General features: G+C 37.9%; 1 protein-coding gene across 5 annotated transcripts in view; it reads left to right on the forward strand.

The window, feature by feature from the left end:
• The window catches only part of PRSS12 (serine protease 12), a 77,836-nt gene that overhangs the window by 7,771 nt on the left and 52,342 nt on the right, over window positions 1-17,723 (forward strand). For 3 of the 5 annotated variants that reach the window (XM_004426547.3, XM_087437690.1, XM_087437688.1), the window contains exons 2-4: window positions 4,126-4,264; window positions 7,137-7,315; window positions 12,638-12,788. In XM_004426547.3, coding sequence (XP_004426604.1) covers window positions 4,126-4,264; window positions 7,137-7,315; window positions 12,638-12,788 — 469 coding nt within the window. The remainder of the gene's footprint in view (window positions 1-4,125; window positions 4,265-7,136; window positions 7,316-12,637; window positions 12,789-17,723) is intronic. The other 2 variants (XM_087437691.1, XM_087437689.1) reach the window with 1 other exon arrangement.

The raw sequence follows: 17,723 nt of genomic DNA on the forward strand, positions 1-17,723 counted from the left end.
GCCTCTGTGTCCACATTTATTCTTTTTATAAGAACACAGTCACACTGGATTAGAGCCCACCCTAGTGACCTCATCTTAACTTGGTCGTCTACGAAGACCTTGCTTCCAAATAAGGTCACATTCAAGGGTCCTAGGGGATAGCACTTCAACATCTTTTGGGGGGACAGAATTCAACCCATTACGATAGCCTTAAAAACTGAAAAACCAGTGAGACTTGTGAAGGGAATTTTAAGCTAGTCATCTATTCTCCTCTAGATTACCTTGTATTGATTGAGACTGATAAAATGGTTAAAAAGAGTCCTTCTTGAGTGTCTCTCTATTTTGGGAATTCCTGTTTTTTAGCAAAGTGTCCATAAAACAAACTTCTGTAACATGAATCTTTTATGCTCCCTTTCCTTTATAAAACTGGAGACATATCTAGAGACGAAAAATAATGGTAAACTAAAATGACAAATTCAACATTTTTGGCAGGGAAATGAGATAGTAGACTTCCGAACATTGTTGCACATTGGCGCATTTTGCCTTTAAGGTAGTTGTAGTACCAGCAGACAGTTGACTGGGTTTTTTTTGCAACAATTCATTTCATGAACTCTGCAGGCTCTTCTCTGTGACATGCCATCATGCACAACCTTACAGTTCCAGACTTTCTTCTGTTATTGGTTTGGTCTCTAAATTTGTAATGCCTATTAGAGTTGACCTAAAACCTCTGAGACTTCAAATTTTAAATCATTATTATTAACGCATTTTAAAAATAGGAATATTCAGAATGGAATCATTTCCATCAAATTGGCACTTGAAAGACTTTAAGATAGTGCAGCCCTGGATCCACTGGGGTGTTGTCCAGAGACATTAGCTGAGACTATGAAAAGCATCGCAGAGTGCTTGGCTGGAGTAGGAGAGTGTGAACAAAGGAGAGGGGGATCAATTTTTTTTTTTTTTTGCTGAGGAAGATTTGCCCTAAGCTGACATCTGCTGCCAATCTTCCTCTTTTTTGTATGTGAGCCGCCGCGACAGCATGGCCACTGACAGACGAGTGGTGTAGGTCCATGCCTGGGGAACCAAACCTGGGCCACCAAAGCGGAGCATGCTGAACTTAACCACCGGGCCACCGGGGCTGGCCTCGGGATCAATTTTTGATAATAACAGATTGTGACAATGAGCAATATTTGCCAAACAAAGAATTTGGTCTAGAATTAATTTGGAGAACTTTGTTGTTAGTAGGGTAGCAATAGAAATGAGTTTACCAGGCTTTGACCTTTGTGGATGGCTTTATTGTTCCATCCTTTTTTTTTTCATTGAGCTTGGATATTTCTCCTTCTCTACTTTGTAATCGTGCACCTATAAATTTGTGAACATATATAGTCCTCCTACAGATTTGTATAGCCAGTGGAACAAATCACCCTCCACTGAGGGATCAGCCTCCAATGCAGATCATCAGAAAGCCACTTCTCTCCTGTTTTGCAGTGTAGGGAGACTCTTCAGGCTGTCTTATGCTTCTGCCTGTTTGGTGGATTAGTTGCAATATTTCAAATAGAATGGTGAAAGCCAACATGGCATAATACATAAAGTAATACTCATTATATCACAGGATCTTTTCTCCGGTTCAGAGACAAGGGGACAGTAGCAAGGGCAGGAGTCTCGGAGAGAGTGGTCATGGCTCGGCAGCTGCTCAGTTGCTTTGTTCCATAGCTTCCTCATCCATAAACTGAGGGAAATAGTTACAATTTTTAAGATCTTGACCATTCTAAGAGAATAAATGCCACAAGAACAAAGTATAACCAAAAACAAGCAAAAACTGCTACTTATCTTTAATGTATATAGTGTAAATGTGTTCAGACTTTTATTATTTGGAGCATATTGATATGCTGATTTTTTTAAAAAACGTCTTTCAAATAATTATTAGAAGAATTGTGAACTTCACTGAATTATATACCATTAAGAAATACTCACTCTGAGTCTATGGTGGATGATTTCTCAGAATATTTTAGAAATTTCTGTGGCCTTAAGGAAAGGATAAACCTTGTGGAGGGGTTTATCTGCTAGGAAGGTGTGTGCCTTGGGTATGTTGGTGTTGGGAGTGGACTCAGACAGAGAATTCACTAGTCATTGACATGCAAATTGCCTTTCCAGAATTGCAAATATTTGTGTTCATTTGTTAAAGGAAAATTGGATGAGCACTCCAGATTTCCTGCCATATAGCAGATACAGCTAAATGAATCCAGGCTTTCACAGCGTGCTTGGAGCATCTGAGAAATGCTGGTGGAACTGATAGTTGACCTGGAAACTGCTTCCAGCTCTATCATTGCCATTATAATGATGTTATGGGAATAATTATACTTTATGCAGAGTTTTCTCTTTCTCATCTCTAAATGTCTTAATAATTTAGATGATATGCATGCATCATTTCTTCTTGACAGCTTTTTGGCGATTTAGGCAATATTTTATGTTATTGTGATTATTTAACATGCATAAGTAGTGTTCCAGTTTGTTTTCATTACTAGAACTTTCTTCCAAGCCTTGACATAAGTAATTTAGTGGAAGGGCAGAATTAAAAAGACATAATAGATTAATTTAAAAATAATTTCAAATAATGTTTGTTTGAGGTGAACAAATGAATTCTTTGAAATAAATTGCTGGCATTTGTGATATGCATAATATTATGTGGGTCTCTATAGAAGAAATTTTGTGATTAAAAAAATCGTGAAAGTTCAGTTAAACTCTTCAGACATATTTCTTTAAAAATGTTCTGTACTTTACACTTTTCACTGAGCTAGACAGGGCTTCCTCTTGCTCAGTCCAAATTAAAGAGGTTTAGAATGTATGAATGATTTTTAGATTATCTACCCATGCCCGTGTTCTCTCCTGAGTAATCAAGATTTGACAGTGCAATGTTTTGCCTCCATTTATTATTGCCTTTTGTTTGAATTAAATGATACTTTGTATTTGTCATGAGAGATAGGATATGTTTTTCTTAAATAGTTGCATTTTTTAAGGATGATGATGTGGAAAATAATAGTGGTAGATGACTAGGCCAGTGCAAAAGAAATGAGTGGATACTTTGTGAATCTAATATTTTTGGAAAATTATTTTAAAATCATACATAATAACTTTGAAGTATGCAAAATATGCCAGAATTTTTTGGTAGGATTTAATTTCTTTACTTACGAAATAAAGGCTAAGTGACTTTTAACAGAATTTTGTGACGTTCTTAAGTTATCTGAGTTTGATTCTATCTCTTCTTAAGTGTCTCAATTGCTGCCTCCCAGTATCCACTCTGCAAACCAGTGCCAATGAGAAGAGAAATGTAGGGCCTTAATCCCCACTTAAGGGATAAGACTTAAAATGTTATTTTTCCCAGGGGTGTTTAAATTTAAATTTTGGCTTTTTTAAAGACTGGAAAGAATGACTCAAATTGTGGACTATGGAGCAGCTAAGTAGGGATGGTATGTAAGGGAAGGCGAATTGCCACGGTCATTCAATTACACCAAACCATTCTACTTAGTGGCAATTTCCTAAGACTCACGTTAGGTGTTTTCAACAGTCACACCTTTTTGAAATTATGGACATAATCTTTAGAATTTTCATGACTGCTGCTTGAGGTTAAAAGAGGAAAAAGCATTTTCCTCTTCTTTAGTAGGTGAACAAATCAGATAGAAGAAAAATATAACAGCCAATAACAGCTAATTTATAAGCAGAGCATTGAATTTTGTTTCTGTGTTTCCTGCCTGTGACCTCATGTGAAGATGGAAGGAGATACATAAGTGATAAGAACTTTATATGTGATGTAATCTAATACTTGGGATCAATATCAGGCATCAGTCATACTCTTCCACTTTCCCCCTTTTAAAATTATAATTGGACTTTCTGTTTGCCTAGATAAAAAAAAGAAAATATAATTAGCATTGACATCAAGATGTTAATTACCAAAAAAAAAAAAAAAAAAAAAAAGAGCCTGCTAGATCCTTATTTAAAGAAAGGAGCACATGCTGTGAACAGAATGATCCAAATCATCCTGACTGGATCTCTCAGCACTTCAGTGGAAAAATCGTGTTAACCGATGACTGGTTCAGTATGCGCAAACGATTCTTTGCTATTAAAGGATTTTGGGATTCTTTTCCACTTTAGGGTCAGTACGACTTCGAGGTGGCAAAAATGAGTTTGAAGGCACAGTGGAAGTATATGCAAATGGAGTTTGGGGCACAGTCTGTAGCAGCCACTGGGATGATTCTGATGCGTCAGTCATTTGTCACCAGCTGCAGCTGGGGTGAGTTGGCCAAACCAAATCAGTTTGCTGATATCTGAGCATAATGATGGGCACCCATCATTACTGAGGAAAAGTTACATCTTCTTTCCTCGTTTTTGCTTTCCTCTTTCTCACTTTTCTCAAAAGAGTTATAAAGAAAGGGCCCCAAATGGAAGGAATGAGTTCTCTTACATACAAATGTATTTCACATATTACCACCCCTGCTGACTAGGAAATGGGCAAATGCTAAGTAGTTAGAAGTTAAAAGCATCTTTTGGTCTTTGTCTTTAACAAAATAATTCTTTAGCCTTAGGAAGCAAGGGATTTGATTCTAAGAATTGTAATTTCTCAGTAGCCTGCAGCCCTAGGTTGCTGTCATTTGCTTTTAACTTTTAGCCATCCACAAATTCCATTTGCGTACGTCTGAAGGAGGTGATGTTCACCTGTGCTCTTATCTCACGATGGGTAAGGGGAGATGTCCTTGGGCCTCCTCTGCGCTGAAGAGGTCTTGTGAGGAACCGCAGCTTCCGTCAGCCCAGCAGCGTCGGTCGTCCTGGTAGCTGCTGGTTCCTCCACCACCCTAAGCCCTGTCTTTAAAACGGGTCAGCGTACACTGACTTCCACCAGGGCCAGCACCTCTATGCCTTGTGCCAATGGGGTTCACCAGGAGCAGAAGGCTCCATTTTGGAACAAAAGCTTTTGGTTTTGCTTTTATTCTTGTTGTTCTGTTTTTGTGTCTCATTTATTTTTTTCTAAGTACCATGCCATGTGTTTTTCTTGGCGTTTATCACCAGAGATCTTTAGAAAGCATGGAAAATATCTTGTTATGAAAAATGCAGGTCTAGAAGACTCAAAGAAAGGTTTGCAATTTACAAATATTTTGGATTAGTATTTAGTGAGTGGTAATATCTAATACGGTGATATGAATGAAAAAGTTAGTCAACTCCAGTTAAATCAGTAAGAATTTTAATTTGCCAGCTTCCTCCTGTCTTCCCACTAGGAAGATGGGGAATGAGAATTTAGTAAAGGCAGACCTTGAAGGCTTAAGTTTTGTTCAGACTTTTGATGCTATTACAGCAGCAAATAGGGTTAATGTACTTAATCAATGAACTAATTTTAAAAAGTGAGCATTGGTATAAATCAGGATGAAAGAAAGAGTAAGGCTAGAGCTTATAAAGTGTTATAATGTTTAGGAATTTTTTTTTTTTAATTTTATTTATTTATTTATTTTTCCCCCAAAGCCCCAGTAAATAGTTGTATGTCATAGTTGCACATCCTTCTAGTTGCTGTATGTGGGACGTGGCCTCAGCATGGCCGGACAAGTGGTGCGTCGGTGCGCGCCCAGGATCCGAACCGGGCCGCCAGCATCGGAGTGCGATCACTTAACCCATAAGCCAGGGGGCCGGCGCATAGGAATGTTAATTACTGATTTTATCAATGAGTATTTTGTCTGGCAAACAGTCATTGGCAGGTGGGCAGGTCACAAAGAATATTGACTTTCATTTGAGGGCCTGAAGATGTAACATTTGTAGGCTGGTGTCAGTGTCTTCCTTTATATACATAGCTACATGTGCTTCTAATACCCCTGAAAATTAGGGAAGAATCAAATTTCCTATGAGACACTGACATAAAGAAACAAGAACGCTATAGCGGAGATGTGAACTGCAATGTGGTTACTAGTCTTTCGATTGATGAAAGAATGTAAATGATCATTCCACAGACATAAACTTCAGATAAGCCGATCCAATTGCTTATATATATCATCTCTTAGTAGTCCATTTTTTTTTTCTTGTGAGGAGGACCAGCCCTGAGCTAACATCCAATGCCAATCCTCCTCTTTTTTGCTGAGGAAGACTGGCCCTGGGCTAACATCCATGCCCATCTTCCTCCACTTTATATGGGACGCCGCCACAGCATGGCTTAACAAGCGGTGCATCGGTGTGCGCCCGGGATCCGAACCGGCGAACCCCGGGCCGCCGCAGCGGAACGTGCGCACTTAACCGCTTGCGCCACCGGGCCGGCCCAGTGGTCCATTTTTTTAAAAAAAGAATTGCACAATAAGAGCAGCGCAGCCCAGCTTTATTGCTGTTAAGACACGTTCGTATTTTAGATATACCCCAAATATTTACTGTTTGGTTGATGGAAGCTGTTGCACGGAGACAATTCTAGAGATTACTATGTTAATCAAATGAGCATTTAATCTTTTTAAAATTTAATATCAATTTGTATATATCAGAGGTTACTTGTAAAAATATGTAGATTAGAGGAGTTAAAAGCAGAGCCCGTCTGCATGTTACTATTTTATTAATTGGTTTCAAAGTCTTGCTGGCAAATACTATATATATGGTTTTAAAAATGTGAATGGATTGCCTCTCTTGATGTTATCTTGCTTAGATATAGTAATAGCAATCATTTTGAAAATGCTAGACTAAAATATTGGAGTAGGAAAGAATCTTCAGGCATCCAGACTTCTCCTTTTAGACATCAGAAGGTGGAGCTTAGAGAGCCGTCCAGCTTAGAGTGCTTTGCAGCTGAGTCCAGACTAGAATCCAAGTCTCACTTGGGCCACATGACACACTTCTTCCACAAAGCCGCCCAGGCTCCCTTTGTATATCTATAGCGTCTGCCCATTTTCTTCTAAAATCAGCCATAGATAGATAGTAAAGGCACACGCATACCATTGGTTATTCAAGATTGATTAAAAAGATTGCCATAGGTAATCAACCCAAGTTCTGATCTGATGTTTTGATATTCCTTGAAACTGATGTAATCAATTATGTTTTTTTCTTCCACATCTGTCTTTATTAATTTCTTCCATTTAAAAAAATCCAAATGCTTTGATAAAAAATTTGCCTATAATTGATAAACCTAACATCAATCATTATACTTCCAGAGGAAAAGGAATAGCAAAACAAACCCCGTTTTCTGGACTGGGCCTTATTCCCATTTATTGGAGCAATGTCCGTTGCCGAGGAGATGAAGAAAATATACTGCTTTGTGAAAAAGACATCTGGCAGGGTGGGACATGTCCTCAGAAGATGGCAGCTGCTGTCACGTGTAGTTTTTCCCATGGTAAAAAAAATATTTATTCTTGTTTTACTTTTGTGTTTTCAACATGATTCCAGATGATAAAAGTGTCTGAGTTAAACTAAGACTAAACTAAACCAAAATTTTCAATACAGACATAAATCTGAATCATCATATTCTATAGTCTAATTAAATAGTCTTTAATAGGAGTGCATCTAACAATTTGAATTCCATTTGACTTTCAAATGGTATCTCACTTTTAACATGTTCTATTTTATCTAATTTGTTAAAAGAAATATTATATACTGTATATGAAATACTTATTTTGGTGAGGGAAAATCATGAGGGGATCAAGATGGAAAATCATCTTGAAACAAGTATAAAATGCAGCAACTACAACAAAATATTTTTACTTTGTAGGATGGAATATTGTCATGGTACCAGTGTTCTCCTTTGAGTTGTAGATAACACATTCCATAAAATGGATTACTACCTTGGATAAGGGCTCTTTCCAAGCACCATACACGAGGCAGGAGGTGATTAGCAGTATGGTGTCAGTACACAAATACGCACATGTTCACATGAACATAAGTAGAGGAGGGAACAGCTGCCTTTCATGATGGCTGTTGGGTTTTCTGGAGACCATGGTGTATTTTAATCTGTGACCACAACTTGAGGCTACCACACGGTCACAGCATCCCTTTATGCATTTTCCTTGGAGATAGCAGCTTGACCAGATGTCCCAGGTCTTGAAATGCTAGCAGCCAGTCCAGGGCAGTGGTTTCTGTTTGAGTACAAGTATTAGGGGAGGAATAGAAAAGCTCCCATTACAAAACATAGAGACCCAATTTAGAGTATTTCCCCTGATTTGGCTGCAAGACCCAAGGGGAGGATATGGACCAGGTGTGTGCTCTGAGAGTTGTAGTCCTCTTTGGGTGGGCAAGGGGCATGTTAAGTCTTGATGTCTTGTAAGTTTTTCCTTTTCTTCCTTTTATTCTCCATCTTTGAGTAATGGTACTGTTGATGCAAATAATCAATAATTAATCTATAAGTCAAAACTGGGGTGAGTTTATTATGTAAGTCAGTCTGAGGACTATGTAGCCCAGGAGAGCACCTTCACCAAGGAATGAAGCACTCCAAAGAAGCAAGGGGTAGAGCATGGTTATATATCTTCTTAGAACAAGGAGCATACATTATGTATGAAAGGAATATGTCTTTTTACTACAGTAACAAGAAGTTTTGCTAGCACAGCATGTCAGTGGTCACAAGATGAGCACGGTAGGTCAGTTTGACCTTTAGTTTCTCGGAAGAAATTCTTATCTTTAAGCAAATGCTGATATGGAGGGAGACATATGTCCCTCTTTTTAAAGGCATCGTTCTTTGCTTTGGGATATTGTAAATGTTTAAAGCAGATGTACAATGCATGCTGGACAGGCCATGTCAGACCTTTCGGGAGAAACAAGGTCAGGCCGAATTAGTTTTAAACCAAATGGCTTCCTCATATACCCCAATATATATTATTGCTTTTCATTTTTCTTCATTTTCTTCAATTTTCTTATTGCTTTTCATTTATTCATCACTACTTCTGGCAAGTACACATTTATGCATTGCTTCTTCAAGGGTGATGTGAATTGGGCTCAATAATGCACTGCATTTTGTAGATTATTGCTTGTGCTCTGTGTTCAACCTGATTAATAAAATGCTTACATTTTTCAAGTAGTGAAGTAAAATACTGAAAACAATAATCATTTTCTTTCAGGATATCTACTTTTTTTTTTTAATTCTTCTACTCTCTATATCTATCCACCTGTTTATACTCTGGTTGCAAAGATAAATTTAAGGTAATTTTAAACATATATAAAATATAGGAGGTTGAGATAAATTAGAAGTGAGAATAAAAAAAGATTCCCTTGTGGTAGATGAAATGAGAATGTGAAAGTAAATAGCTCAAGTCAGCCACCACTGAGTCGGCCTTCAGGCATAGGGATAGGGCTTGAACTCATTCGTTTGGTTTGGAAATTACCCTTAGTGTCTTGTCATCTGGTACTTGTTGCTTTCCCAGCACTTACAAAGTGGAAGACGGTGTAGGAGTACTGGATAGAGGAAATAGCAATCTAAATGAATATGTCTGGGAGTCTGACTTATCCTTCAGTTAAACATTGGTCAATGACTTCACTGAATTCTCTTTCAAATGATTTTTTGTGTGTTTGCTGGGAGGAAGTGGAAAGTTGATTAAATTTTGTCCTTGAGTTTTGTATATTTTCACGATTACACAACCAGAAAAAACCCATATTTTCAAATAAAACACAACATTAAAAAAAGTAAGTAATATGCCATAACAGTTCTAGATGATTTTAAATTTCCTCTTAAAAAATTTTGTTTTTCTGTTTTCTTCAAGCTTACTACAGTGGTGGGGGGAGGGGAGACAGGGAGAATATAATAATTTAAGAAATTTATACATTTTTCATCATTTTTTCTATATTTTCCAAGCTTTTTAAAGGAAAATGAACATAACTTATGCAAATTTGTTTCTTACCATTGTTCAGCCATCAGTTAATTATAGAATGCTGATATATAATATTGAGAAGAACAGTTACATTTATCAAACCTATCTGTATCTTTTTACAAATTTTAAGTGCTAGTTGACTTATGTAAGTAAACTGTATTAGAAATATCAGGGCCTGGCCCTGTGGCTTGGCTGTTGAGTGCGCTCGCTCCGCTACTGGTGGCCTGGATTCAGATCCGGGGTGCGCACCAATGCACCGCTCATCAGGCCGTGCTGAGGTGGCATCTCACATAGAGCAACTAGAAGGATGTGCAGCTATGACATGCAACTATCTACTGGGGCTTTGGGGAGAAAAAGAGGGGAAAAAAAAAAAAAGAAGGAAGATTGGCAATAGATGTTAGCTCAGGGCCAGTCTTCCTCAGCAAAAAGAGGAGGATTGGCATGGATGTTAGCTCAGGGTTGATCTTCCTCACAAAAAAAAAAAAAAGAAATATTAGAACATGAGTATACGCAAATATTCACTGATCTGAATCTCTGCTGCAAAACTCAAGTATGATATTTGAATATAAATATGAATATCCAAATACCATTTACTGACAGCCACTTACACTGTGGAGGAATTTGAAGCATATTTCATGGGGATAAATGATTAACATTTGGCAAAAGGTGCAACTAAACTCCCTAGTGGGGACTCAGCCTGTTCTGAACCTTTTACCATTTTACAGCCTTTATTCCAGAAAAATTAGACTGCCTTACTTTTTCCCAAACTTTGTGCTTCTTAAATCCCATCCATCCATCTTGGCCCTCTTCAGATACCTTCTTAGAAGAGATTCCCTAACTCCCCCCAGTGGGGAGCCAGCTCCAGTGCTTCTGAACCCCTGCAGGGTCTTCTTGACAATCTCTTGTCTGTACTCATTTTGTCCACGTCCTTAGGCAGTGAACTTCTGGAGGGTAGGGTCTGTCTAGTGCCCCTTTAATGCCCTGCGGCACCTGCTACGACACCTTGCGCACTGCAGATGCCTAATATCTGTTTATTAAACAAAATTGATGAGTGGATATTGCTAATTATTTTTCCTTGTTTGGGATATCCTTTCTAGACTTTTGGCTATCGCTTGTCAGTTCAATCAGTCAACAAATATTTATTACGTGCCTTCTCTATGCTGGGTACCTGAAGTACACAGGGAAAGGTACTTTCTCTGTCCTCAGTTGAGAGAAGGCAGACAACTGACATGTCAATAAACAATAAACCAATAAATTAACGACAATTTTAGATAAAAGTAAATATTCTGGGGAAGACAAATTAGGCAATGTGGCAGAAAGTGCCTTAGGGTGCTGCATGCGCTGGGGTAGCCAGGGTAGGCCTCCTGAAGAAAGAACATTTCAGAGTTGAGAACTGAATGAGCAGAGGGAGGCAGCCATGTGAAGATCTGTGGGAACATGATTCCAAGCAGAAGGAACAGCAGGCGTACAGACCCTGAGGTGGTATCCAGCTTCAAGCGTTTTTGGGCAGACGGAAGAGGGCATTGTAGCTACAGCCTAGTGAATGAGGCCAGGAGTAGTGAAAGAGAAGTTCGGAGACTGACGAGGGGTAGATCAGGGCATCGTAGACTACAGTAAGGAATTTGCAATGGGAAGCCTTTGGTGGTTCCTAACAGAGGAGATGAATATGAACTGATTCATACCTAATGAATTTTCAATATTGTTTCTTGAAGGTACTGGCCATGATGTCTACCAACTTGTATAATGTGTTAAATATTAACTTTGACTTGATTTCTACAAATATAAAAATATTTCTGTACTGAAGACAAGTATGTTACAGACATTAGTGCCATTCATAATTACATGTTGGTAATGCTCAAATTACTGTAAATAAAAAAAAAATCAATGTCACTACCACGATACCATAAAAATCAAATGAGTTTCTCGTAAACTGCAGTTTTTTTTTTATTGATGTTTTAATAGTTTTTAACATTGTGAAATTTTGGGTTGTACATTTTTTGTTTGTCCATCACCATATATATGTCTCCCTTTACCCCTTGTGCCCACCCCCACCCCCACCCACCACCCCCATTGCCCCTGGTAACCACAATACAGTTTTCTCTGTCCATGTGTTTGTTTATATTCTACATATGAGTGAGATCATACGGTGTTTGTCTTTCTCCTTCTGGCTTACTTCACTTAACATAATATCCTCCAGGCCCATCCATGTTGTTGCAAATGGGACTATTTTGTCTTTTTTTATGGCTGAGTAGTATTCCATTGTATATATATATATATACCACATTTTCTTGATCTAGTTGTCAGTCGAGGGACACTTAGGTTGCTTCCACTTCTTGGCTATGGTGAATAATGCTGCAATGAACATAGGGGTGCATAAGCCTCTTTGGATTGTTGATTTCAGGTTCATTGGATTGATTCCCAGTAGTGGGATGGCTGGATCATAGGGCATCTCTATTTTTAATTCTTTGAGGAATCTCCATACCGTTTTCCATAGAGGCTGCACCAGTTTGCATTCCCATCAGCTGCGTATCAGGGTTCCTGTTTCTCCACATCCTCTCCAACATTTGTTTAAACTGCAGTTTTAAGTGTGTCTTTTCTGGTTTCTGAGGTTGTTGGGGAAAAGTGAACTTAGACTACTTCATCTTAAGAGCTATTTGTATGAATGTAAATCAGTGGGAGTATTTTAATTGGTCAAGGTTATCATAAAATATATTAGATATGTGTGTGTATGTCTATATCACTGAAATGGCTTAATAAATATTAATTAATTATTGAGAATGGCAAAGAAATAGAATATACCTAATCATATCACTCCCTGTAAATGTGTAGGTATAATTTGTCCTTCATTTCGCATTGCACAGGCCCCGCCTTCCCCGCCATACGTCTCGCTGGTGGGAGTAGCGTGCACGAAGGCCGAGTGGAGCTCTACCATGCTGGTCAGTGGGGCACGGTCTGTGACGACCAATGGGATGACGCCGACGCCGAAGTGGTCTGCAGGCAGCTGGGCCTGAGGTTTGTTTTTATTGTTCTTGTTTCGTTTTGCTTACAGTTTTGAATCTATGATTTCCATACCCAAAGGCAGGTGCTGTGTGTTTAAATTGCACACTTCCTTGAACAAATAGAAAAAGCCACCTTTTGATTTCTGTACTAGGCTGTAGGCTCCCTGAGGAGAACTTATGTGTACTCTGTAGGTCTAACCTATTTGTATCTGAATTTGATTGATTTTATGATTTTATATCCCTAAGAATCTAAACCTTTCACTACTTTTCGTTAGGAGCCTTTACGTTACTCCCAGGTAATACGACCAGCACTGTCAGCCACGGCGACTTATCAGAGTCATATTACGAAACGAGCTGTTAGGCTTTAACTGAAGTTCAGTTCCTCTCCCTCAAATATTGTCTAAACTTTTGACCTTTGCTTCCTTATTTGTAAGGAATGTGCTTAGAACGAAGGATGTTTATTAATGTACAAAGGAAATCATTCCCATGTAGGATATGGAAATGAGGCATGCGCCATAAAGATAGCAGTATGAACAAAATTCATATTGCCTCAGTTGTGATTATTCTGGAATAGTATGTTATAATTTCAGATCCTTTAATCTCTCTCTTTAGTGGTTCTAAACATTGGTATAACAAGCCTAAAAGTTTCTCTAAAATTATATCAGGGGATCTTTTAAAAGTTGGTATTTTACTTTATATTTGAAATTTTCTTTATTTAGCACTTTGAATGAGGGGGATGAGGGGGCTGGGAGGCCTTTTGAGATTACAGCTTCTCTGTCCATGTATCATTTTGTCCAGTTAAGCATAATCCTTGACGTTGGAGCATGGTTTTTGATCCTTGAACCATTTATACTCATTTTTTTGCAATTGTTTTTGCAACTGACCCTCCTCTTTTTCAAAACTGTCTGTTTATATTGAGGTATTTTAAATTAAAATTTGGGCATTTTAACATGTTACCTCTAAATACGTCAGTATGCATCTCTTAAAAATAAGAACATTGTCCTGCATAGCCAAATGATCATTATCACAACTAATGCAATTGTTAATCTTTCTTGACATTGTCTAGTACCACATCATATTCAAGTTCCCATAGTTGCCTTACAATATCCTTAACAGATGGTTTGTCCAAAGCAGAATTTAGTGCAGGGCCATGCAGTGCATCTGGATGTTATGTCCCTGAAGTCTCTTTTAATCTAGAACAGCCTCTTGTTTTTCATTACACTGACTTGTTGAAGAGTCCAAGCCAGTTGTTCTGGAGAATATCCTACCCTCTGGATTTGTCTCATTTCTTCCCCCTCGTGTCATTTAGTTTAGTCCTCTTGTCCTTGCAGTTCCTGAAATTGGAGGCTAGGTCCAAAGACTTGGTTAGATCAAAGCAGGTATTTTGGCTGGAAATCATCGCAGGTGAAGTGTTCTCATCTTGCATCTCATCAGGAGTCACAAAGCAGCTCTGGTTTACCTCGCTGTTGAGGCTAAGATTGAGTTCTGGGTAAGGTGGCATCAGCCTGATCCTCCATTGTGAAGTTACATTCTTCCCCTGTACCTGATTCTGGGACCTAACTGCTATTTCACAGTTCATGTGTAGGACAGGAACAAGTATGGCAAATGCTGGGCCCATAGGGCTAATAATTAATGGTGGTATTAAGATTACTGGTATGATCATTTTCCTTGGGTCAGTCAGGAATAGGGCCAACCAGTTCTTTTGGGAAAACCGTTATTAATCATTACATTTTTGAGATTAGATTTTTAAAGTATTCTGACCAGCAATTTCAAGGCCAATTTTCTTGCAATTTACAGGTGTTGCTGTTGGAGTCAGCATAGCATAAGATTATGAGCATGTGCCCTGTACTCAGAATGGCCTGGATTTGAGTCTTACTTTTGGAGATGAGAAAAGTTACAGAATAACTCTGAGTTGCAGTTTCCTCATCTGTTACATATTTCCTGATGCATGGAGTTAGTGTCTGTAAAGCAGTTAGCGCTCATAGTCAGTCTACAATATACTATCAAGGTCAGTCTAATTAGGGACTGTTCTAGCTGAAAGATGTTACTAAACATTCAAATAAACCTGGCATTTGGTGGTGAGATCATTAAACACTGTTCCTCTATCCAGAACTTCTATTTAGTTAGCTGTATCCATGAATTTCATATTTTAAAACACTCTAATATGTGTATATGTGTATTTACGGGGTTATCAATTGTGTAATCAGTGATGTGCTAACTGGTGTTCATGTTAGTTACTAAGAAACCTATGTCTTTGCCAAAAATATTAAGAACTTTAAGGTTATAGTAGTAGCCTATTTAATATTACCAGTTGCAGTATAGGTAACTCTAAGTTTAAGCTATAAGGCATTTTTTATTATTAATATATTGCTGTGGGGAAAAGCAAGCTTTTATTGCTTATACAAATGCATAGAAAATTTAAATGACACACTGTGAATGTTAGTTATATTTGTAGTTATAGAAGTGATTCTAAAAATTCACGTTGTAATGTAGAGTTCTTTCTTGAGAGCCAAAGATTTTTTTTCACTTATGTAAATAGTTCTTAAACAAAGACCATGTTGACAAACAATAGTCTATTGCGTAGAAAGAATACAGAGACAGAATGACAAGGAAGACTTCATGCGTGGGCTGAGTAAAGTGTTGACATCTTTCTCAAGCATTAGCTCATTGCTATCTTTTGTATGAGGGGCTTCATGTTTGGAAAAGTGATTAAAAGGAAAAATATCTCCAAATATACAAGACAGCAAAGATCTTCCACAAGCCTCTGCAACAGCAACAATCCAGCTTGGTGGAGATTTGTTTTTATTATAAGTCCTCTGATGCTCTGTGCTGACATTGTTCATTTGCCTTTCTTTCACTTGATTTTATAGTTATCTCGTAAGTTTGCATTATTCTGCAATTGTTCTTCCTGTAGAATTTGTTTTGCTCACTTAAAGGCACAGTACTTTCAGATGAAATAGTTTTTAATGGCATGTGGTTGATAGCAGGCAGCGTAATTGTTGCTTGTCTCAATTTGTGATTTATTCTTAGGCAAATTTCATCTCAGTCTTATTTGGTCTGTTGAATTCCCAGAGGGAAACTGCATCATGCCCCCTGGAGTGGTGGTTACAGTTCCTTTGTGAGATGCTGTCTTTGTTGACCCTCATCTTTTAATGGTATCTGTAGATTGTGGTAGCTGGCAAGCTTCCTAAATACAAAAGGAATCACTATACTTATGATTCTTAAATTTGATTAACCCAGAACTTGGAGAAAGAGGAGAAGCAGGAAAGGAAGCAGCCAGATGTTAGAAAATTGAACTTGAGAATGCACAGGTACACAGTGCAGTTTTAGGCGGAGACATTTTAATTAGAGTTCCTTTTGTATGCTTAACGTTGAAGCATTTCCCCATGTCTTTCAAAACTCTTAAAAGCATAGCTTAGAACTGTGACATCATATTTTATTGTGTGGGTGTGCCATAATTTGCATAGGAATTTTAAAATTTTGAACACTTCTTTCAAGTTTTTTGTTGTTGTTATAAAATTATCATATAAAATCATATTATTGAGTGGTCAGAATAAAAATTCTTCTGGTACAAATTGCTTTTTTAAAAAAATGTTTCTTTGCTCTTTTATTTTACTGGTCATTAATTTTTAAATATATTTTATAAACTTTACCATCAAGATACCCTGGTACATGGAATTATTGAGCAGGAAAGAGACCTTACTTAACAGATGAGGAAGTTAGGCTTTCTGAGATTATCCAAAGCCCTGAAGTCATACTGTTAGTGAGAGCCAGAATCTTGAGATTTATGGCTCCCAATGTAGGATTTTTTTCTTTCATGTTACACTATTTGCAGAATAACCGGGTGTTAATAAGAATAAATACAAATATAGGGCTGAAAGAAATAGGGAAGTCAAGACGGAAGGCTAATTTCAGGAAGAAAATGATAATGAACATGTTTTGGATAGACTGTATCTGAGGTGCCATAGGCACTGTATTGAAAATGCCCCAGGAGGCTGTAAGAAAGCAAAGTGTTCCAAAATCGGCTCTGTAGCCAGACAAGCTTTACCGTCTAGTGGTGGTGTAATGCTGTGCAAATTATTTAGCTTCTGGGCCTCAATTTCCTCATCTGTAAATTGGGGATAATAACATCATGGTTATTGTATAGAGGATTAAATGAGTTAATACGTATAAAGCTGTTAGACCAGTGCCTGGCACACAGTAAGCATTCAATACACATCAGGTATTATTGGAGATGCCTCCATCTGGATTGTTTTCCAAAGAGAAATCTAGGATACTGATCATTAAAAAATGAGTTTTTTCATCCATAGGTTACAAGTATCACAAACTGATATTTGCAGTTCAACGACCAATCTTTTATAACCTAACAAATAATTATCTTGCACAATAGAATTGCCTAACTCTCTCCTGAGTTTATTCAAGGCAGTAGCTAAACCTGGAGACTAAGTTAGTCAGATGGTGCTATTTATCTGTCTTTTCCTATGAAAAAAAACCACAAACTTTATATGACTATAATCTGCTTAGCTAAATAGGCTTAAGAATGTTTTCTATAAGGATTAGACACAGAATCAATTCAGTATTTATTGAGGATTCCTGTTATGTAGGTCAAATAGCTTTATAGAAAATAATAACTCTGTATTATATCAGAGCACCCCTACTCCACAGATTTATTCTGTGGTCGGAGGGTAAAAAAGTAAGCAACACTGGGCGCCTTACCCAAGTGAACTGCCAGGGCTGGTGTGCGATTAATTTCCATGAAGGAAGGATGGAGAACACACAGCTTATCAAATTCACGTAGCACCTAGTTGACTTTAACAGACCATGAGTTTTATGTTGCTTTCACCAGTACTATAAAATCTCTTTAAGGCAGAGTCATCAATTTCGTTGGTATTCCCCTGAAATCCAGCACAATCCAGGGAAATACTAGTGACTGGCTGAAGGAAGGTGT

Source organism: Ceratotherium simum, chromosome 12 (assembly GCF_057802395.1).
Source record: "Ceratotherium simum simum isolate JZ-2026a chromosome 12, ASM5780239v1, whole genome shotgun sequence".
Classification (NCBI taxonomy): domain Eukaryota; kingdom Metazoa; phylum Chordata; class Mammalia; order Perissodactyla; family Rhinocerotidae; genus Ceratotherium; species Ceratotherium simum.